Source organism: Mustela lutreola, chromosome 7 (genome assembly GCF_030435805.1).
Source record: "Mustela lutreola isolate mMusLut2 chromosome 7, mMusLut2.pri, whole genome shotgun sequence".
Lineage (NCBI taxonomy): Eukaryota > Metazoa > Chordata > Mammalia > Carnivora > Mustelidae > Mustela > Mustela lutreola.
In genome coordinates this window covers 80,534,223-80,554,758 of record NC_081296.1, presented here as the reverse complement: position 1 = coordinate 80,554,758, position 20,536 = coordinate 80,534,223, and the positions used below count along the sequence as shown (strand labels likewise).

The 20,536-nt window shown below is 45.6% G+C and overlaps 1 protein-coding gene across 5 annotated transcripts; it reads right to left on the bottom strand.

Moving 5' to 3' along the window:
* Positions 1–4,006: 4,006 nt before the first annotated feature.
* Positions 4,007–20,527, bottom strand: PABPN1 (poly(A) binding protein nuclear 1). 5 transcript variants are annotated; one of them, XM_059181668.1, is made up of 10 exons: positions 20,406–20,523; positions 20,021–20,108; positions 19,106–19,545; positions 10,321–10,416; positions 7,821–7,935; positions 7,034–7,101; positions 6,641–6,747; positions 6,106–6,193; positions 5,864–6,015; positions 4,007–4,923 (listed from the first exon to the last, which is right to left on the bottom strand). In XM_059181668.1, the coding sequence occupies exons 3-10, from the start codon at positions 19,535–19,537 to the stop codon at positions 4,884–4,886; spliced, it is 1,098 nt and encodes a 365-aa protein (XP_059037651.1). In that variant the 5' UTR covers positions 19,538–19,545; positions 20,021–20,108; positions 20,406–20,523; the 3' UTR covers positions 4,007–4,883. The 5 variants fall into 5 exon arrangements, with proteins under 5 accessions (XP_059037651.1, XP_059037646.1, XP_059037650.1 ...); XM_059181663.1 differs by lacking the exons at positions 10,321–10,416; positions 19,106–19,545; positions 20,021–20,108; positions 20,406–20,523 and adding an exon at positions 8,294–8,659; XM_059181667.1 differs by lacking the exons at positions 10,321–10,416; positions 19,106–19,545; positions 20,021–20,108; positions 20,406–20,523 and adding an exon at positions 8,093–8,188.
* Positions 20,528–20,536: the final 9 nt, after the last annotated feature.

The window sequence follows — 20,536 nt, the reverse complement described above, 5'->3', positions numbered from 1 at the left end:
TCCTGTAATCTGTTTAGAAGACACCCCAGGAACTAGAGATAGCTTTTCAGGCAAATAAAGAAATGACTTCTTTCATGAACATGAAACAGATTTTAGAAAGGTTTAGTTGGATTCACAACTATGAGCCATAATGGATTATTGAGGGGGAAATTAAAAGAATGTGCAAGGCACATTACTAACCTTAAGTTACATGAAAATTACATGAAGGCCACTCTGATTCCTCTCATTCGGTCAACCTTGCCTGGCCACCACGGAAGTACTTTCTGCTGACGATCCACTACTGTCTCCTGCTGCCTCAGCTCTGGGGGAAGGGCATGGTGCCTTGCCTGTAAGAGTTCCGAACACTGTTGAGACTAATACTTACAATCCTGTATAGAAAATGCAGAGAAATGTAAAAAGTGGTGCAGCAGCTCTGCAGAAGGAAGGATCTACTCTTCTGGAGACAGCAAGGAAAGCTTCTCAGATATTTGGACTGGAACAGTGCAAAGCCCAGAGGTATGACAGAACATGACTGGTGTGCACAGAGAACCAGTGTTTAAACATCCATTGAGGGCACCTAGGTGGCTCAGTGGGTTAAAGCCTCTGCCTTCAGCTCAGGTCATGATTCCAGGTCATGATCCCAGGGTCCTGGGATGGAGCCCCACATCGGGCTCTCTGCTCCACAGGGAGTTTGCTTCCCTCTCTCTCTGCCTGCCTCTCTGCCTACTTGTGATTTCTCTGTCAAATAAACAAATAAAATCTTTATATAAATAAGTAAATATCCATGGAATAAAGGGAAACTGAAAAACCCACAGCTAATCCTATTTATCATGACCAACTGAGAGCTTTCCCCCAAAGATTAGAAATAAGACAAAATTCTCTCACCATTTCTCTCCATTTCAACACTGTACTGAAGATTCTAGTCAGGAAAATGAGGCAAGAAAATGGGGAAAAAAATATGGGGCGCCTGGGTGGCTCAGTTGACTAAGTGTCTGCCTTCGGCTAAGGTCATGATCTCAGGTCCTGAAATGGAGTCACATATCAGGCTACCTGCTCAGCGGTGAGACTGCTTCTCCCTCTCCTTCTGTTGCTCCCCCTTCTTGTGCTCTCTCACTCATGCTCTCTCTCAAATAAGTACATAAAATATTAAAAACAAAACAAAAAAAACCTTTTAGGAGAAAACAGAGGCATAAGTCTTCACGACTTTCATGCTTCAAAGGATACTATCAAGTAAGTGAAAAATCAACCTACAAAATGGGAGAAAATATTTACAAATTCATATATAGAAGAATATTCAGCATAAAGAACTCTTACAATTCATCAATAAAAAGACAAATAAACCAATTAAAAAGTGGGCAAAGAATCCAGATAGACATTTCTTCAAAGAAGATATACAAATGGCCAGTAAGCATGTGAAAAGATGCTCAACATCATTAGTCATTAAGGAAATGCAAATAAAAAAACATAAGATACCATATCCACTAGGATAGCTGTAATCAAAAAGATGGACAGTAATGAGTTCGATGAGGATGTGGAGAAACTGGAACCCTCATACACCACTGGTAGAAATGTCAAATGATGCAGTTGCTTTCGAAAATAGCCCAGCAGTTCCTCAAAAGGTTAAATGTGGCTTATTACCTAGCAATTCCACTCCTAGGTATACACCTAAGAAAAATGAAAAGGTATGTTCACAGAAAATTGTGAATTGTAGCAGCACTGTCCCTAACAGTAAAAAAAGGAAAAATACAAATATCCATCAACTCATGGAGAACAAAAAGTGGTCAATCAAAACAAGGAGCTATTACCCACTATGAAAAGGAATGAAATACTGATACATGCTACAACATGGAATCTTGAAAACATGATGCTAAGGAAACCAGACACAAAAGGACACATATCGTATGACCCTATTTATATGAAATATCCAGAACAGGCAAAGTCAGAGAAACAGAAATTAAGAGTTGCTAGGGGGAGAAAAAATTAGGAGTGCTTGCTAATGGGTATAGGGTTCTTTTGGGGGTTATGACAGGCACCTCGTCTCTTAAACACTTCCCTCCCCCATAATCCCAGTGAGACTAAGTTCATTCCAATCCCTTGGTTAAGAGGTGGCTCATCAGAGTGACCAAAGAATAAGCAATCCTTCCCAAGGAAAGCAACTTTCCTTCCATGCCACTTCCTCTAAAATCATTAAGATAGAGGGAAAATCAGACCAGGTAAGGAAAGAAATCTGATTCTTGAAGATAGCAACCAGCAGGTCCAGGATACAGGGAACTCCCAAGGGGAATTAACACCTGAGCACCTACTAAATTATACAAAGGCACAATCCATGCCCTCAAGGAGCCTGCAATCCAGTGGTGAAACAGATAGTTGTTTTAATTATAAAGCCATGAAGTGCTAACAGAGATAGGAACAATTTGCCCTGAGAGAGTAATTCATTCATGACTAGGGAATGAAGGCTTACGTCTTTGGGGCTTGGCTTTACACCTTATGATTTTAACAGGGTAAATGGAATCCGCACACCATGATCAATACATTAAGTAAAATTCAACTGGAACGCACAGGGCATCAGCTGTAGAGCAAGATGTGGCAGGGAAACGATCAGGATCAAATTGGGCAAGGGCTTAGTTCCACACCTAAGTACATTTGTAATTGCTGGTGGCAGAACAGGGCTTTTCTGGCAAAGCCAGAACCAGGAACCCACTTAAAGATATGGAGTTGCTGAAGCAGTTAAAACAGAATGGGAAGAATGGGGAGGATGCTGAGGAATAACTGGACATACAAAATGAAAAAAAAAGAAGGGTCAAAAAAATGATATTCACCCTGTCCAAGATTCAACAATTTATAGGACTTTTTAAAAAAAGATAGCCATGTAGTGCCCCCTGGTGGACAAAAAAGACCTTCCCACCTGTAAGGCACTAAGATTCCACACACTAATATGCACTAATATGCACTAATATGCTCCCTGTTGTTCTAGCCAAGTTGATACTGAAACTATGCAGACTCCTACTAATTAGCCTCTGCAGAAATCTCCACATCCAGATTACAAGGCACTATTTTAGTTGAATCTAGTTTGAGAAAAGAAAGACCCCTGAATGCTTAACAAATGATGCCACAGGAGGTAGTATAACACATGAGCAAATGCTGAAGCAGTCAACACGGATTTGAGAATTCAGAATACAAAGCCATTTGAGAAATGGGGTAAGTCTTCATGGATATACAGAACACTCATTTCTTTAACCCAGGATTACTGAAGAGAGCACCTGGATCAGAGACAACTGCAAAATATCCTGTGAACAGAAGGGAGTGATGTAGCAGAATGCAAAAAGGTTTCGGTATTTAGAAATCTTGTCTGCAATGAAGACTCCAGCAGGGCCTGGGGGACTATGTAGCACCCAAGAATTTTAAGACCAGTCTTATGTAAGAATATAAACTGGAGAAATCTGGTTATTAATTGACCAAGTACTAAACCTAAGGATACTGAATCAGTGAAAACCTATTAAGTCCTGATTAACAGTATGATTCAAAATGTTAGCTGAGCAGATTAAGTGGTTACCACATGGCTACACAAGTTAGCTTAAGCCCTGCTATTGACAGTGCTGACTTTTCCCCTCATTTTTGAGCTTGCCTTGAGGTAGACAAGAAAAGCTACCCAGACCCCAAGCTAAGACTCCAGTGCTGTTGGTGTGGGTAATTCCTTTGCACGTAAGTTTAATCAGGAGTGCACACTGATACGCTACTAGATCCTAAGTTTAATCAGGAGTGCATACTGATACGCTACTAGATCACTCTCATCTGGCCATTCTTTCGCATCCCAGACTCATTCGGTACACCTCTCAAATGCCAATCAGTCCCAACTAAACACACAATGTTCCTCTTGTAATTGTAACTCCTACTCCTTAACTGGTTAAGTGAGAACTTCCCCTCCACAACACCAGCACTTCCACAAAGGAGAATTAACAGCCATCTGGGATCTAAGAGAAAATAGGAAAACAGATAAATAATCCTTACACCCAAAAGGCCAAACAAATTTTTATTTTCAAAAACAACTTTATTCATGACACATATTAAAAAAAAACCTCCCACCCCCTGGAAATGAGCTAAAAAAATAAACAAAATCCACCTCCCACCTCCCTGTTCCCACTTCCTCCCATTCCCTCCAAATAAAAGGGAAAAAAAGGCAAAGGAAAACAAAACAAAACAAAACAAAAAACTGAAAAACAAAAAAACGCCCCAAAACCCCCCAAAACAAAGTAGTGCATTTCCCCAAGGGGTAGGGGAATTTACACTGGAGCCGCTGGGAGCGGAACGGAGATCTTCCGGCTACAGAAACCTGCAAAGAAAGACACTCAAAACAGAAAAAGAAACACAAAAGGAAACAAAAGAGATCACCAGGCAATCTGGAGGGGCAGGGAGCCGGAAAAGAGGGGTGGGGTGGGTGGCAGACCTGGCAGGACAAGAGCAGGTGGAGGGGACTGTGAAAGTTAGGGAGAAGATGGAGGGAAGGTAACAAGCAGAACAGTTTGGTGTCCTTCCAGAGCCCTGGGTAAAAAAACCCCTCCTACCACCCATGCCCACCTACCCTTGAGCAGCCCCCAAGGGGGTGAAGTGGGACAGGGAAACAAGGGGAGCAGCTTGCGCAGTTGAGACGTGTCCATGGCGAATCCCCAGAGTGAATGAGCAGCCCCCTGCCCCACTCCCTGGGCCTTCCCCTACTCCCCAAAGCAGGTCCCTCCTCAGCAGTTAGTTATGGGATTCTCCCCCCTTCCACAGTATATCTTTTTTTTTAAAAATATTTTTTTTTCCATCAAGGTCATCTTCTGTTTTTCTTTTTTTTTTTTTAATTCTTTTTTTTTTTTCCTTCTTTCCTCTTTTTTTCCTCTCTCTCCTCCTAATACACACTTTTTTTAGTAAGGGGAATACCATGATGTCGCTCTAGCCCGGCCCCTGGAAGAAAGAAGGAGAGTTAGGTGTTAACATGATCACTTAGGAGTTCAGCACAAGCCCCTCCCCGTGGGCCCTTGCCCCAGTTACAGTGCAGGGAATGGGGACCAAGATATTTCCAAGTATCCTTAACTGACCCCACAATCCCAGAAATTGTGACACACCTGGCAAATGGGAAGGGGCAATTTAATAGAATACCTTGCCAGAGGCAAAAAACCAAAAGTGTATCTGAGATAAAGGGGCAAAAAAATGGACTCATTATTTTTCCAGTTTCAGTTCTTCACAGCTCTTAAACCCCACGCCTTCACCATCAGATCCTCCCTAATTCCTGGGAGCAGATAAGTGAATCTTGCAAAAAGCCAAGGTCTATATGCCTATTCTGTCTATTTAAAGGCAGGGAGATGATAGTAAAGCAACATGGGCACCACTAGGCCCAGAGAGAAAAGTTAACCTTGCAAAACATTGGCTCAGTTAAAGAGTAAATATCTCAGTATCCTCCCACATGGCTGTTGAGGAGGATCAACTAGCCTCTGGCATTCTTCCAAGGGAGGTTCAATCTTCAACCCCTCCTTAACTCTGGGAAAAGTAGCAAATGTCCAAGCAGTGCCTTCACTACTCTGAGGTCATTCTTCCTGGCCTGCTTTGTAAACACCTTCACTGCCACCAAGTCTCAAGGGGGAAAAAAAAGGGCTGGGGGAAGAAGCATCTCTCAGAACAGAGTGGAGAGATCCAGCCCTTATCACCAATTCCTGCTCCAGAAAACGATGATGAGACTGGCCGCCTGGCCTGGCCTGCAACTACCTTCCTCACCCTGCACAGGCAGGAGACCAAGTCCCTGGAGACCAAGGGGAGGGTAAGTGAGGGAGGTTCCTTAGATCAGGAAAGAAGGAAACATACAGGGCTCATGGGAGGCGGGGGAGAGGAGCAGCCCATCTATCCTGACCTGTAGACGCGACCCCGGGGCCTGCTGTTAAAACCACTGTAGAATCGAGAGCGGGAACTGTTGTAGTTGGTGGTCCGGGCACGGTATCGGGCTCGTGGGAAACCCCGGTCTGTTGTGCTGATGCCTGGTCTGTTGGTTCGTTTTGGGATCACCTGAGAGTGAGGAATGTACAGCAGAAAGCCTCAGAATAGGCCTGGAGAGTTTAACACAGAACCAGAACAGCAATGGGCAATGGGGCTTACCTTGATCTGTCTTCCTCTAAATAGGGACTCATCTAAGGCCAAAGAAGTCCTCACTGACTCTTTGTCTGAGAACTCTATATATGCAAACCTAAAAAAAATAATTTGTCATTTCATCTACCTGAAGTTACAAATAGCAGCTTATACGTCAAATCCAACTTGCAGGTATGCTCTGTTTGAGTAACGGCGTAGCCACATTTTTAATTCTTTGTCAAAATTTTTTTAAACGGAAAACTTCAATCTAAATTTTCAGCTACTCTTGGAAAATTATAAAAGAGTTTACACAGGGCTGGATTTCCATATAGCAGAATCAGCTGGGGCTAAGCAAAAGCTGCCCCTCCCTCTTCTAGTTCATGATCCCACCCACACTAACCTTCATCTTTATATGGTCTCCCATTTATGTGTAACCCGATATATACATTCAAGCCCCAACTTATAAGACGAACCCCACATATTTTAACTTACTGCTCAATATAAAACACAATTTATCTATTTCTAAAATATGATTAAAATGACCTCAATCTACTTCCCTTCTTACCCTTTAGGATGGCCACTAAATTTGTCACAGAGTATGGTAACACGGTTGACTGAACCACAGCCATGAAAGTGTGCTTCCAGCTCTTCTGCTGTTGCACCATAGTCCACCTGTGGGGGAGCAGAGGTGGTCATGTTTCACAGGTACCCTGCCTAGCCTCTAGGCTGGGCCACCCATCTACCCCAAGGCACATCAAATCTTGTTCTCTAAGAAACTAATCTTTTATCTTTCCAACCCCAGAGCCTCTGCTGATCACCATTACCTTTTACCTCCTCCAAACCCTCCCAATACTCCCCAAATTCATCACCTATCCTTGAGATGTTCCTTTCAAGCCTCCTATTAAGCAACTCCCAAAACAAGAGCTTCCCCAACCCCAATGAGGACACTAATACATACATTGCCAACATAGATGGAACGGGCATCAGCCTCCATCTTCTCTTCAATGGACATGATCACTGGGCCAGCTTTGAAGAAAAAAAAGAACCGGGGTGAAAGCTGGTTTTCTATTTGACCAATTTTTGCACCACTACCACCACCAGCACTAGAGTAAAAAACGGATTTTAGTCTGTTCTGTTCCCTGCTGTACCCCTTAACAAGAATACTGTTTAGCACACAATAGGTACTCACTGAACATTTGACAAATCAAGCAACAGATTAACACACTCTTAAAAATCAGAGAAAATGGTACAGGAATTCCCTCCTGCCCCCAAATCAAGTCCCTATTGAAAAGCTTTGACTGAAATCATGTGAAAAGTGAACAAAATCAAGGGAACCCAAACTCAACATTTCTAGATTTATTAAAGGGAATGCCCCCCCACCCCCCTGCAGTCGAGCAGTTTCTCTTAGAACTCCTAACTAAAGGGTCTCCAACTAAAGAAAGAACTATGAGACTTGAAGGTCAAATGCCAGTTGGCAACCTCCACAAAGAGTAGAGGCAGACTAAAGAACAAAGAAGAACACATTTGTTAAAAGGACAAAGAAAGGCACAAGATCACCACCATTAAAATGTAGGTTTTTGCCTCGCTAAGGTCAGAGAAACACACAATGGACTATGACCGCACCACCTGCCCAGTAATTGCTCAGACAAGCAGCTCCAAGGTCCCGAGCATCCAATTCCACACAACCCGTGCTCGCACAACCCTTCGGAGGACCCGGGCTCCGCGTGCAACCGCCAGTTACTCACCATTGCCTGGAGGTGGACTCATATTCATCTGTTTCTCTACCTCGTTCTGTAGCTCCTTTAGCTTCTCAGCTTCTTCCTCCATCTCCCTGACTCGAGCTTTGATCGCTTCCAGCTCCTACAATGAGTGGAGAGGGTATGGAGAAGAGCTTAAGAGGAACCAACGCAGGGGCTCTGCCCTGCTCTCCGTCCGAGCGCGGCCCTAACCATGCTCGGCCATTTCCCTCGCCCCACATGCGGGTCACGATGGAAAAAAAAAAAAAAAAGCAAGCTACCTTCTCTAGAACAGCACTAGGCACCCATAACGCCCGAATCAACCCGGCTGGGCCCCTTCTGGCGGTCGAGGATCCGTTCCCGGCCCTGCCCCAGCCACGTTATTCCCCGCCCACCCCCACCCCCCGCCTGCCTCCCGCTCGCCCGAGCTCTGGGCCTCCCGTGACACGGCCGGGCCTGCTCGCTCGCCCTTTTTCCCTCACCGGGTCCTCAATGGCGCCGTCCCCCGGGTCACCCTCGACCAGTCCCGGCTCCTCCTCCTCCTCCTGGCTGCCGGGGGCTCCCGAGCCAGGCCCAGGGCCCGGAGCTCCCGGGGGGACGCGGGGCCGGGGCGGCTCCTCTTCGGGCTCGGGCTCCGGCTCGGGCTCCAGCAGCAGCTCCTCAGGCTCCAGTTCCTCAGACTCCAGGCCGTTCCCGTAGTCCCCTGCGCCCCCCGGGGCCCCCTCCCCGGCCTCCCCACCGGCCCCGGGCACAAGATGGCGCCGCCGCCCCGGCCCGGAGCCCCGACCGCCCGCAGCCCCCGCTGCTGCTGCCGCCGCCGCCGCCGCCGCCATCGCCGCTCAGACTGGGGCCCGCCGCCCGGCGATTGGAGAACTGCGCCGGGCACGCCGAGGATTCATTAGTCTAACAGCCTGCCCGTCATCACGAGCTAGGACTCCATTGGGGAATATTACTTGGCAGTCAAACAAGACCCCACCCCCAAGGCGGGATATTGCGGCAAATTCTCAAATCCCGGTAGGGGAACTGGCCTGTCAGTCAACATACGTCCCACCTCCTCTCAAGTCCTTAGGTAACAATACCGCCACGCTGTGACGACATTCTTGCTTTCCCCCACCGCCTCAAGGCGGTCTGCGAAGTATGTGACGCTCGGTGATTGGCCGCTGGTTAGGCGAAGGGAGAGCGCCAATCTTCCGATCGCCTCGCCGCAATGGCCGTCTCAGATGTCCATTGGCTCGTGAGATTCGAAGGGCTAACACCCGTTTCATGACAGGTGAACCTTGCCCCGCAACGGACCGCCAGGCTTCCAGCAATGGAAACCCGAGGTCACATGACTAGTCCTCAGGGGGGCCGCCATCTTGACACTACTGGTTGCCAGCTAGAGAGCTGTTGGAAAGCGGAGGACAGAAACATTGAGGCGGTTTCTGGAAACTGGTTTGCTGACCAGGAGAAGGGCCAGTAGATGGAATGTTGCTGGAAATGGAGGTTCTGAATGGAGCTCTCCAGTAAGGACCTTACTTTTCCCATCGAAGTTATTGGGACTAACATCCATGGGGTCCCAAACCGGAAAGCGGGGAGAAATCCTTACTCCACAGCTACCAGTCCTATCTGAATGTCTTCCTTTCACAGGCATACTTTCCAAGCCCTCTGCTTATGCCGTTGTTTCAGCTTGTTTGTTGGACTGTTTGCTACAGCTCCCTAACAGGTCTTTCAGATTATCGTGTCACTGTTCCACCACTACAAGACTGAGCTGGCTCCCCTTTGCTAGCCAGGTAAAAGTAAAACTCTACCGTGGCCTTAGAGACCTCAGGGCCAGGTTCCTTCACAAATGTAATTTCTACAGTCCTCATCCCAGGTGGTTTACCTGTATCCGGCTCTGTGCCTCTGTACACGCAGTCCCTTTTCAACCAGACCACTGCAAACTTCAGCATCACCTCTGGTGCAAAACCTTCCGCGAGCCTCCTATCCCTTCCATGACAAGCAGGCCTACCTCCACTGTGCGCTTAATCATTTTGTCCTGCATTGTGAATTTGAAGATGAGAGGCTGGATCCTATTTACATTTGCAGCTCCACTGTGGGACAATATGCTTTGCACATAGTAGGTGTCAATAATTTTGCATTGATTGAGATCTGGGTGCCACCCTCATTCTTCAACACTTTCCCAGCCCTCAAACTCTCCTGACCGCAGAGGAATTTCCCCTCTGAGATTACCTGTGGGACCTAGTCCTGGAAAGCAGGGTTGCCATATTATAGTAGTGATATTACACATTTTTTAAAAAGGAAGGAACGGCGGTGCTAAGTTTGCAAGAGGGTTATTTGTAGCCAGACCAAGCTAGGGCTTTACAGCCAGATTCAAATGAGCCCAACCAAATTAGACAGCCCCAACAGGATGTGTATGGCTGGGGTAGGGAGACTGATAAGAGGAGATCCCTGTCAGCCAACCAAAAAGCCATAAGCTTCTCAGTATACTCCACTCTTCCCCTCACCGTCAGGTTTTCTCACAAATCCTTACCTCAGGAACAGGGGGATTCAAAGCAGAGTCATAGTCACTTAAAATTTCACTGAAAATTAATTCAGCAGCCATCTCAGCTCCAGTGGTCTGGGAGAACTAACTTGAGCATGGAAGACAAGCTCTGAAAGACTGGGGGTTTAATGGGGAAAATAAGATTTTCTACTAATCCTAATCTAATCAAAATTTTTTGTTTTATTGGCACCTGGTTTAAACTAATCAAGCCAATCAAGGGAAATGGGATTTTTTTAATAATGCCTCCAGTTCCTATTTTTGTTGAGTACTTGATTTTGTAACATGCACAATCCTAGACTCATTATATTATCTCATTGAATTCTCACAACTCTATGAGGCAAATATTTCCAAAACTATAACCTTTTTTAGGGATGAAGAAAGAGTGAAGTAAACTGCACAAGTCATGGAACTAATTAAAGGTGAGCAGAGGAGAAAAAATAAAAGTTAGCCGGGAACTCAGAGCTTTCAAAGCTTGGATCAAAATTATAAAAGGTCTGCTTTGATACACAAAGATTACATTATATATGATGCTGAAATTGGAAAAAAGACTAAACTCCAATAACAAATGATTAGGCAGACTCTAGTTATATCTAAAGATTATGCACCTATGAAAAGGGATACATATAGCATGTAATAACATGCAAAAATAATTTTTGTTAGGCCAAAGAAGTAGAGTGTAAGATTGTATATGAAATATGATGTGAGTCATATCTTATTTTTTAAAAAGATAACTTGGACATGGGGAGAAAAGGGAGCAAGAACCAGTTAGATCCTTTCTTTGGTAATATTTACTAAAAGATTCCAAACTTTTGAGATTCTTAACCCAGTGATTGTATTTCTTACACTCTGCTCTAAAGAAATAATCTAAAAACTGGATAAACATTTGAGAATGAAGATATTCATCAAAGTGAAAAGATGTAAACAATTTGAATTTCCAAGTGGGCACATTCAGGAAAATTATTATATACACGTAGGTATAATTTTATACAGTCATTTTGCCTTCAAAATATTTTTAATGACAAGGAAAAACTGTGCAATAGAACTGTAAGCAGTATTTTAGTATAGAAAATTGTATATACAGGGGCGTCTGGGTGGCTCAGTGAGTTAAGCCTCTGCCTTTGGCTCAGGTCGTGATCTCAGGGTCCTGGGATTGAGCCCCACATTGGGCTCTCTGCTTAGCAGGGAGCCTGTTTCCCCCTCTCTCTTTGCCTGCCTCTCTGACTTACTTGTGATCTCTCTCTCTGTCAAGTGTATAAATAAAATCTTAAAAAAAAAATCAAAACTGTATATACAGTATGATCCTAAAATAGAAACACAGATAGAAGGTGGGAAAGAAATATGCCAAAATGTTAACAGTGGTACTTTCTGAGTAGGATTATACTTAATTTATACTTTTCCATGTTCTATGATTTTTCCACAATATATCATTTTTATTTAAAATTAACCTTCCAACTTCCAGACTTACTCTCGTAAGCATGATTACTTTTAAAGACACATTTAAAAAGGTATTTGGAGACTTGTAAAGTAAGATACTTCCCTATTAGACTGTAAACTGAAAAAGGCAAGGACATCATCTTAATTATATTTGTTTTCCCCTTGCCCATCACCATGTGCCCAATAAATGCTAACTGAATAATCTTCTATAATAATTTTAATACCTTGCCCATTGTTGATTAATAGAAAACATCAAAGAAATAAGTTTCTAAGAATGAATTTGTAAGAAATTAGATGTAATGATGTGAAATTTCCCCGTCATGAGTATGATTTTTCTTCAGTAATAACCTCTCAATAGAAACCATGGAGTTTCAGGAAAACTAAAACTCAGTGCTGTTGTGCCCGAGGAGGAAAAATGTGTTAATGGAAGTGAATGGTTACTGGACTTAAGAAAAGGAGAATTAAATCGGTTAAAAATGGATGAGGGCACCTCCAGTTCTGTCCAAAAGGAAAAGCCATCTCACTAACCTACATAAATACTTGGCTCCTTGGCAGTTTCATCCCTATTTTTAACTCTTGCTCTTTTTGCCTGCTATAATAATTCTCTATAATCTAGAACTACATTGTTTAATATGGTACCCACTCATCACACGTGGTTTGAGCACTTGGAACATGAGTATTCTGACTTGAGATGCACTGGAAGTGTCAAATATACACTAAATTTCAAAGACTTAGTATGAAAAAGCAACTGTAAAATAAATTAATAGCTGTAATATTAATTATAGACAGAAATTATAGTAATTTTTATATACTGGCCTAAGTAAAATATTATTAAAATTAGTTTCATACCCATTTCTCTTGCTTTTCTGAAGAGGCTGCTAGAAAATATAAAACTACATATATGGCTTACATTATATTTCTGTTGGACAGTACTGATATGGAAGCTTGAAGCTTTGATCATTTACTCACCTCTCCTGTGGAGTGGACTCCAGTAATTTTCTTTGTTGTTTTTTGAGGGGGCTGAGCCCAACGCGGGGCTTGAACTCACAACCCTTGATGGAGAACTGAGCTGAGATCAACAGTTGGATGCTTAACTGACTGAGCCACCCAAGTGCCCCAACTCCAATTATTTTCTAATGTAAAGTCTAGCCTTGCCTACCTTAACTCCCTAGGTCTGTCCTTGCAGGGAAGTGAGGTGTCCATTTAAATGAGAAAGAACCTCCATTGGGCTGCTTATTTTCCATTCTGCTTGGTTAACTTCTTAACAACTTTGTATCTGGAAAACTTGTTTTAACATACCATACCAGAAATATGTGTTCTTTACGAAAAGACCAGAAAATACTGACAGTAAAAAGAACAAAATAGGTGCACCTGGGTGGCTCAGTGGGTTAAGCCTCTGCCTTCGGCTCAGGTCATGATATCAGGGTCCTAGGATCCAGCCCCGCACCGGGTTCTCTGCTCGCGGGAGCCTGCTTCCCTCTCTCTCTCTGCCTGCCTCTCTGCCTACTTGTGATCTGTCTGTCAAATAAATAAATAAAAGCTTTAAAAAAAAAAAAAAGAACAAAATAAAATCACCAGTAAAATCCAACACCCAGTGATAATCACTAGTGATATTTTGGCATATACCCTCCCTGAGATTTTCAATACATAAATACATATATAGTTCTGTGAGTGCACGCATGCGCGTGCATGCGCCGCGCGCGCGCGCGCGAACACACACACACACACACACACACACACACACACATTTATATACTTATTTTAGCAAACTTGGATCATACTGTATATATTTTCTTTTTTTTTTGACAAGTGAGAAACATCTTTCCATATTGACAAAAATATTTTTCCAATTTCATTTTCCATGACTTTTCTCAAAAAAGTCACCTTAGAAATGAGGGCTTCCCTGACTATTCTATTTAACAATGAAATCTGTACTTACAACTTCCCAATTCCATGCTAATTAATTCTTTTTCTTCATAGCATTTACCATCTCATAACATGAAATGTCATGTTAATGAATATTTTGAGATGAATTTATTTATTTTTGTTTGCTTCCCTTATTAGAATGTAAGGAACATGAGGGCAGAACTTTGTGTCTGTGCCCTTCTCTATCTCAGTGCCTAGAACTGTGCTTAGCATACAGAAGAGGCTTGAATATTTGCTGCATGAATGAATGATTCAATCAGTGAAGAACTACAGAAATTTCCATTACATTTCATTTTCTCATTAATTTTTAAAATAGTCTTAATTTATTTATGTCACACCTATATCCATTTAAGGCAGCTTTTTAAAGTTTTCAAAGGATCCGCTCTTAAGAAGAAAAACAGAATGTCTATAATTCATCTAGTTGCTAGAAACTAACTAAATGTTGCCCCACTTTTATCAAAAGTACCATCTGGAGGAATGACACTCATGAAGAAATGTCTGAAGGGTAAACAATCCATCTATCCATTCAGATAGTATGAAATTTAGCCCTATACTGAAGCATCATAGGATATCTTTGGGCTAAATTGTGATAACCCTCATTAAACAAGCTTAGGACCTACTAAACCCCCATTTGGTGTTTCTATGAGAAATACTGGTGCAAAACTCAGCATCATATTTACTGTCAGGTGTTATAGAGGGTGATATCCTCTATTTCATCTCAGAATAGCCACAGAAGTTTTTGCCCATCTTAAGGAACTGATAGGCTTTTCTAAATCCTAACAGGAACGTGAATCTTGTTGTGTTTTCCAATTTGCCGTAGCTGCTAAGAAAGTTCAAGGCCGAATTCATAGCTTAGCTTTAGTATTCCGAAATACTACTTATAGAATGCTTTTCTGTACATTAATTTTCCCTTTGCTGCCATCTTATTTCAATTTACCCTTTACATCTGCTTTAAAAACCCATATTTGCCCATTTTGTCTTTTGTGTATTATAGTAAGATGTTGCAAATGCTTTTTGGAAGGAACTAGTCAAATACAAATCAATCATTAATTCAGTCACACTACAGTGGAGATGAATGCTCTCATCGCCTGATAATATTAACTACTAAGAGCATCTAATTCTCTTTCCCCTAATGCCATGTTCACCAAGCCACTCTCAGATTTTAATATGGCTTGCCCTGTTGATTTTCTATAGAGAGAGGATGGAAACTCTCCTCTGAGCAGTATACTTCTAACTACAATTTAACACATAAACCCAAATGCAATTTAATTGCACTGGATTATAAAAAGACAAGAAATTCCTGCTTATAATTTGAAATTAGGATCATTATTCCTGTCAGACATGATTTTGATGTGGTCCTAGACTAGAAGTAGAGGTATGGGCTGAATAATTTCTGCAGATTCCAACCACTTTAGCTGTTTGCATTAAAATGGCTGAAACGAATTATCTCAGGGGGCCAGGAAAGGAAGCAGGGGCTCCATTTTTGCCAGAAGTAGGCAGCAAGGAACTGTGGAGAAATGCTCATTATCATCAGAGGCTGAACCACAACTGGGGACGTGATTACCATCACACAAAGCTTTGGGGTAACTTTTCTTTGTTTTGGTTTGTTTTCATTTGTAGCCATCCCAAAGTACTGTAGACACACACCCTCTTAAGATTTGGGTTGGCACAGATGGGAGTTCTTGGCTTTGGGCATTTGGAAAGGGTTGGGAGATGGGGGAGGGGAGAACAACTCTGATTTTCTTTTCTTTCCAAACCCCTGTTACCCTAGATCTTGCCCTTAACAAGGTCATGAAGAGATGATTAGATCAAGAAATGTCCTGACACCAGGCTACAGAGTGTAGAAGTCACAAACCCTGCTCAGTCCTTCTCATTAAACTTCTGGGCTTTATTTATTTTTTTTAATACGACCATTACATATTACACAAAAATAAAAGTCAAATGAACTTGGTATTTATAAATTATTAAATAAAAATACAGGAATATATATTTATATTTATAGAGCTCTTTCTTTTCTTCTAAACTAACCAAATCTGTTCTCCCGCCATTTTATGATTTAAAAAAGTAAAATAGTATATACCCTAGAATAAGTGGGGAGTGGGATTAATAATTGCAGGACCTAGTTGCCCTACTTCTGCTCCTTCCTTGGCCTAAGCAAAGTCCCTATTTGTCCCTTTGGGCTCCAGAAAGCAAGAAACGCCCTCTCCACCTATTTAATCTCTGAAAAATGGCAGTTAGATTTATTTCCCTTATTTTTAAAAAAATGAAATAGATTTAAAAATTGGGAGCCATACTCAGCCTTCCTGGCCAAGAGCTAATCCCAAGGAACTATATGGCTCTAGAAGAGAGTCTCTAGTTTTCCCTGACAGAAGAGTCTCTGGGGTTTCCATTGCCCCTCAAGCTAAAAAGGACAGGACAGATCAAAACTGCCCATTTTGGTCCCAGGCAAGCTACGCTTCTGGGAATCCAAGCCCTTTCCCCTTTCAGAAAACAACCTCTCCTTCCACCCAGGTGTGAAGGCCTCAGAGCAGGGCATTGTGGTTACCTGACCATGGTCCCTGCTGCTCAGGTTTGTTAACGCCCCCAGCAGAGCTAACAAGGATAGGTGTCCTGTGGTAGAGGGGAGGGTGAAGAGTCTGCCCCAAAACCTGGGGGAGTGCGGACTCCAATTTGGAGCTGATGGTCTAGTCAGTGGTTTTCCAACTTTTTTTTTCAGCAGCAAACCCCTTAATGCAAATAAAATCTTACCCTGAACCCCGATATGTAAGACAGCTACAAGGGGAGCTATTCTGTTTGAGGACATGTAGCCCAGCCTGCTTAGCACCCCCTCTTCACCTCCCCAAGGACTCCTGAGGCAACCCCTAGGAAACTTCAGGGCTCTGCCAAGCAGTCTGAAAACCACTGGTCTAGTTTGTCCTGAGCAAGCCAGAGACCCCACCCCCACCCCAACTGCCTGCCACAGACCAGCTCTGAGATTCTGGTGTCAGCACACTCACAACAGACCAAGTGGCGCATGCAGTCTACCACATCCCCTATAAATACCATTAAAAAGTGCAGCCCTCTCTCAAAAGCAAAAGTCTGGGCTAAACACCTGAGGCCGATTTTGGTCCCACATTCTTGTGAGTACAACTATGTTGCCACATTCCGGGACCAAGCGAAAATCTCCAAGAAGAGTCAACCACGGTCAAGCTAAGCTGATCAGTGCTCGGGATTAAGGGCAGGCTTCTAGAGCACTGTGTCTGCAGTTAGCATTGGAGAGCAGCAATTCTAGCACCTTGGGAAGTGCAGCAGTGAGGTCTGGCTCAGGACATGCATCTGGAGTGAAATCATTTCTCTCTCAAAGGAAAAAGCTATCATCTGAATCTGTTCTAGAGGACCGTGAGCTCTAAAGTTAATGTCCTCAGACTCTGAGGTACAGACAAGTAATACCCATGCAAACAGCGTGGCTTCAAAGAAAACAGAAATGCTTCTAGGTCATGGTAGGTACTCTAGAACCCGTACACCTGGCCCTGGATATAGCAGCACCAAAGCCCACTACATGGCATAGGCCCATCACGGAGTACAGGTCACCCTCACACCTATGGGGTTCAGAGCTGGAATGTTCCTCTCAAGGCATCAGCAGTCTCACTGAGACACAGTGCAGGACCCAGACTGCACTCTAGATCAATATTTACCTCCACACACTCCAAAGGAAAATCAGAGTCCCAATTTAAAGTCTAAGTTTGGGTACAGAAGGTCCCGAGACACAGAACACTTTGGGCACCAGTGTGCCCTGGTGGCAGCAGAGGGTGGTAGGTAGGTCCAGGCCTCCTCCCCTGTTGCTGCCCCACCCCCCACCCCCCAGGCCATTGCAGGCTCTGCAGCCCTGTTTTCTGTTCAGAGCCCAGGAAGCAGCAGCAAGTACATGATGCGCAAGGAATGGGGATGGTGAAGCAATAGGCCAGCTACAGAACTTCTCTTCTCTCCAGAGGCCTGCTAATGACCTTCTGCCAGAAAGTGCCCAAAGCCCTCTTCTGGATACAGTGTTTCTCCGACAGCCTTGAGGCCTCGGGACAAGGAGAGGCAGGGAGGAGAGGGTTGGGAGCAGGGGCAGAGAATGGCCCCTTGTTCTTGCCACTCCCCAACAGAGAAGTTTTCTCCTTGAATGCGGCCACCAACAGGTTAGACAAGCAGCCCAGCATGCACACGAGCATGCGTGCACATGCACAAGCGTGTCCAAGCAGCCCGCCATCACAGCCACCTCTCCCTATCACCTGACAAACTCAAGCTTCCATTTCAAAGGGATGTGCCTTCTGTGTTTTCCCCAAATCCCACTTAACCAAAGGAGAAACAACCCCTTGTGCAAGTTGACCTTCCTCAGGGCTACATATGAAGTGCAAGGTGTAGCTTTATGTGCCTATGCCCCAGACATGATCCCTCCCACCTTTGCCAACCCTGGAATGACTTTATCTCCTGGCCCCCAAATACTTCCCCAATACATTCCCTAATATCTCCAGCTCCTCCTTCCAGCTGCCTGCCTGGCACACACAGCTCCTTCACACAGTACCCTGCCCCCTCCCATCCCCATTCCATTCCGGTCCATTCATCCCACTTCTTCCAAGGGCATTTCTCTTGTTCTGTTCCTGCTCTCGTGTCCCCCCAGCCACACCTAGCCCCACCTGACCCTAGACTTTCTCACTTGCTAGCAAAAAAGGCCCCTACAGTTACCAGGGCCCCCAGTGCCACGGCCCCTGTCAGCACTGTCCTCACTGAGGCCCAGTTCCCCTCCCGCAGACGCCGCGCCTCCTCCAGGGCCCCGTCCCCGTATAGAGCTGTGAACTCCGCCTGTGGGAGAGAAGGGAAGTAGGAGAGAAAGAAGGAGAAAGGGATATCAGGAGAGGAAAGAGTGGAGGAAAGAGGAGAGGAAGAGTTCCAGTTCCATCCACTGCAAACACTACCCCATACCCAGCTCCTCTCCAGCCAAAGTTCTACTGGCTGCAATCCCCCATCATCCCCCATGAGCGCCTGGCTCATTGGCCCTCTCTGCCTCAAGTGAATGCCAGCCTCTCCCGGGCCGAAATTTTTGCTCCGAACTGGCATCCTTTGCCAAGGCCTTCCTGACCACCACCCATGCCTGACAACCCCTGCCCCCCACCCATGTCACATACTTTGGTGTAAAAAGTCCCCAACAGCTGGATGCCATTTCCCTGCAGGCACTGTGTACTCTGTCCTCTGCTATGGACCATGAGCCCATCCAGTGATGACTGCCTGGCAGCCCTGGAGTGCAGAGTCCAGCATGACACCCATAGTGAGGGCATCTGGTGCCACCCAAATAGGGAGACTCAGCCCCCAGCCTCAAGCCAGAGCCCCATCTTCCCTCTGGAGACCAGCTTTGCAGAGGAGTGTGCAGGGCAGCAACTGAGAAGCTTCTTACCCAGCCCCCACTGCTGTGGATCCAGTCGGCCAGCCGCGTCTCCAGGTAGGCCACCATCCACTCTTGCACTTGGCCCACAAGTGGCTCCATCTCTTTGTTGACACTCTCAGCACACAGTGCGGCTCCAAAGACAAAGAAGGCCACAAGGCGGCCCCAGTTGGGGCCCCCTTGGAAGAGTTCGTCAGAGACCTGGGTGAAGCGCTGCTGGGCCGAGCCTGGGGTCACATGCAGCTGGGCTGCCAAATCAGAGAAGGTACGCCGGAAGCGGGTCTCAAACTCATCTCCAGCTGCCCGCATGGCTTGGTGCAGTGGGTCAGCTGCTGGGCCCTCCCCAGGGCCAGCTCCACAAACATAACCCTTCTGCCTCAGCTTATAGCCTACAAAGTCTGCCACTAGAGCCCGTGTGTCTGGGGCTGAGGCCGGGGTCGCCATCCGGGCGGCTGTAAGAGTCAAGGATGAAAGGCTGGCGTGAATATATGGTTGGAGAGCCAGAAGGGGTGCTTCAGGCTTGGCCAACCCAGTGAGCCGGGGAGAGAGGTGGGAGGAAACGCTCAGAGACCACTGGGCAGGGAGGGGCAAGAACACGGGAACTAAGTCAAGGTGAGAGGACAGGGCATGAGGGGGCTGGCCATTAATTTCGTAATATGCCACATTAAATGCATAACAAGTAAATTTTATTTTTAAAATACTTTAGATTCTTTCCATAATAGGAGAATGCTAGCTCTGTAACACCCCCTACAAACCCCCTTTCCACAGTACACACCTTTTTGGCTTAAGGAAGGGGCTCAGAACCTCCCCAGAGGGAAGATGTGAAGATGCTGGCCAAGGCACAAGATGGGGGAGGAGACAGGGGCTGAAGGGAAAGGTGGGAGAAGCAAAGGGCTGCCCGGGACAGAGAAGGAAGGGGACACTCACCCAGCCTGGATGGCAGCTCTTAGGACCCAGCGCTGGTGGCAAGGAGCCCCCAGCTGGGGCCTTTCATCCTCCTGGCCAGCGTGGAGCCCTGGGAAGGGGAGGGGGAGAGCAGAGCTAGGCTGGGAAGGCCAGGGATCTGGGTCTGGACTGAGAAGGCTGGGGTTGCAGCTTCCCGGACCGGCCCCTGCCCCCAGCATTCTACCAGCTGTGTGGCCGAATCCATGTTTAATGACTGTCCTCCCGGGAAACCCAGGGCCAAGGGCTTCCTGCCGACACCATCTCTACTCCCGGCTCCCCCCAGTGCAGTCCAACAGCCCAGCTCCTCCTTCACCCCCACCCTCAGCAAGTCTCCAACCCCGCCTGCCTGCCAGGTTAGGGATCTCACGGGTCAGGCCGCTGCCAGGATCCGGGCCGTTTCCTGGTGCAGGAGCTGGGAGGGAGGGAGAGAGGGAGGAAGGGAGGGAAGGAAGGAGGGAGGAGAAAAGGGGGGGGGCGGGAGGGAGGGCCCGGCGCCGG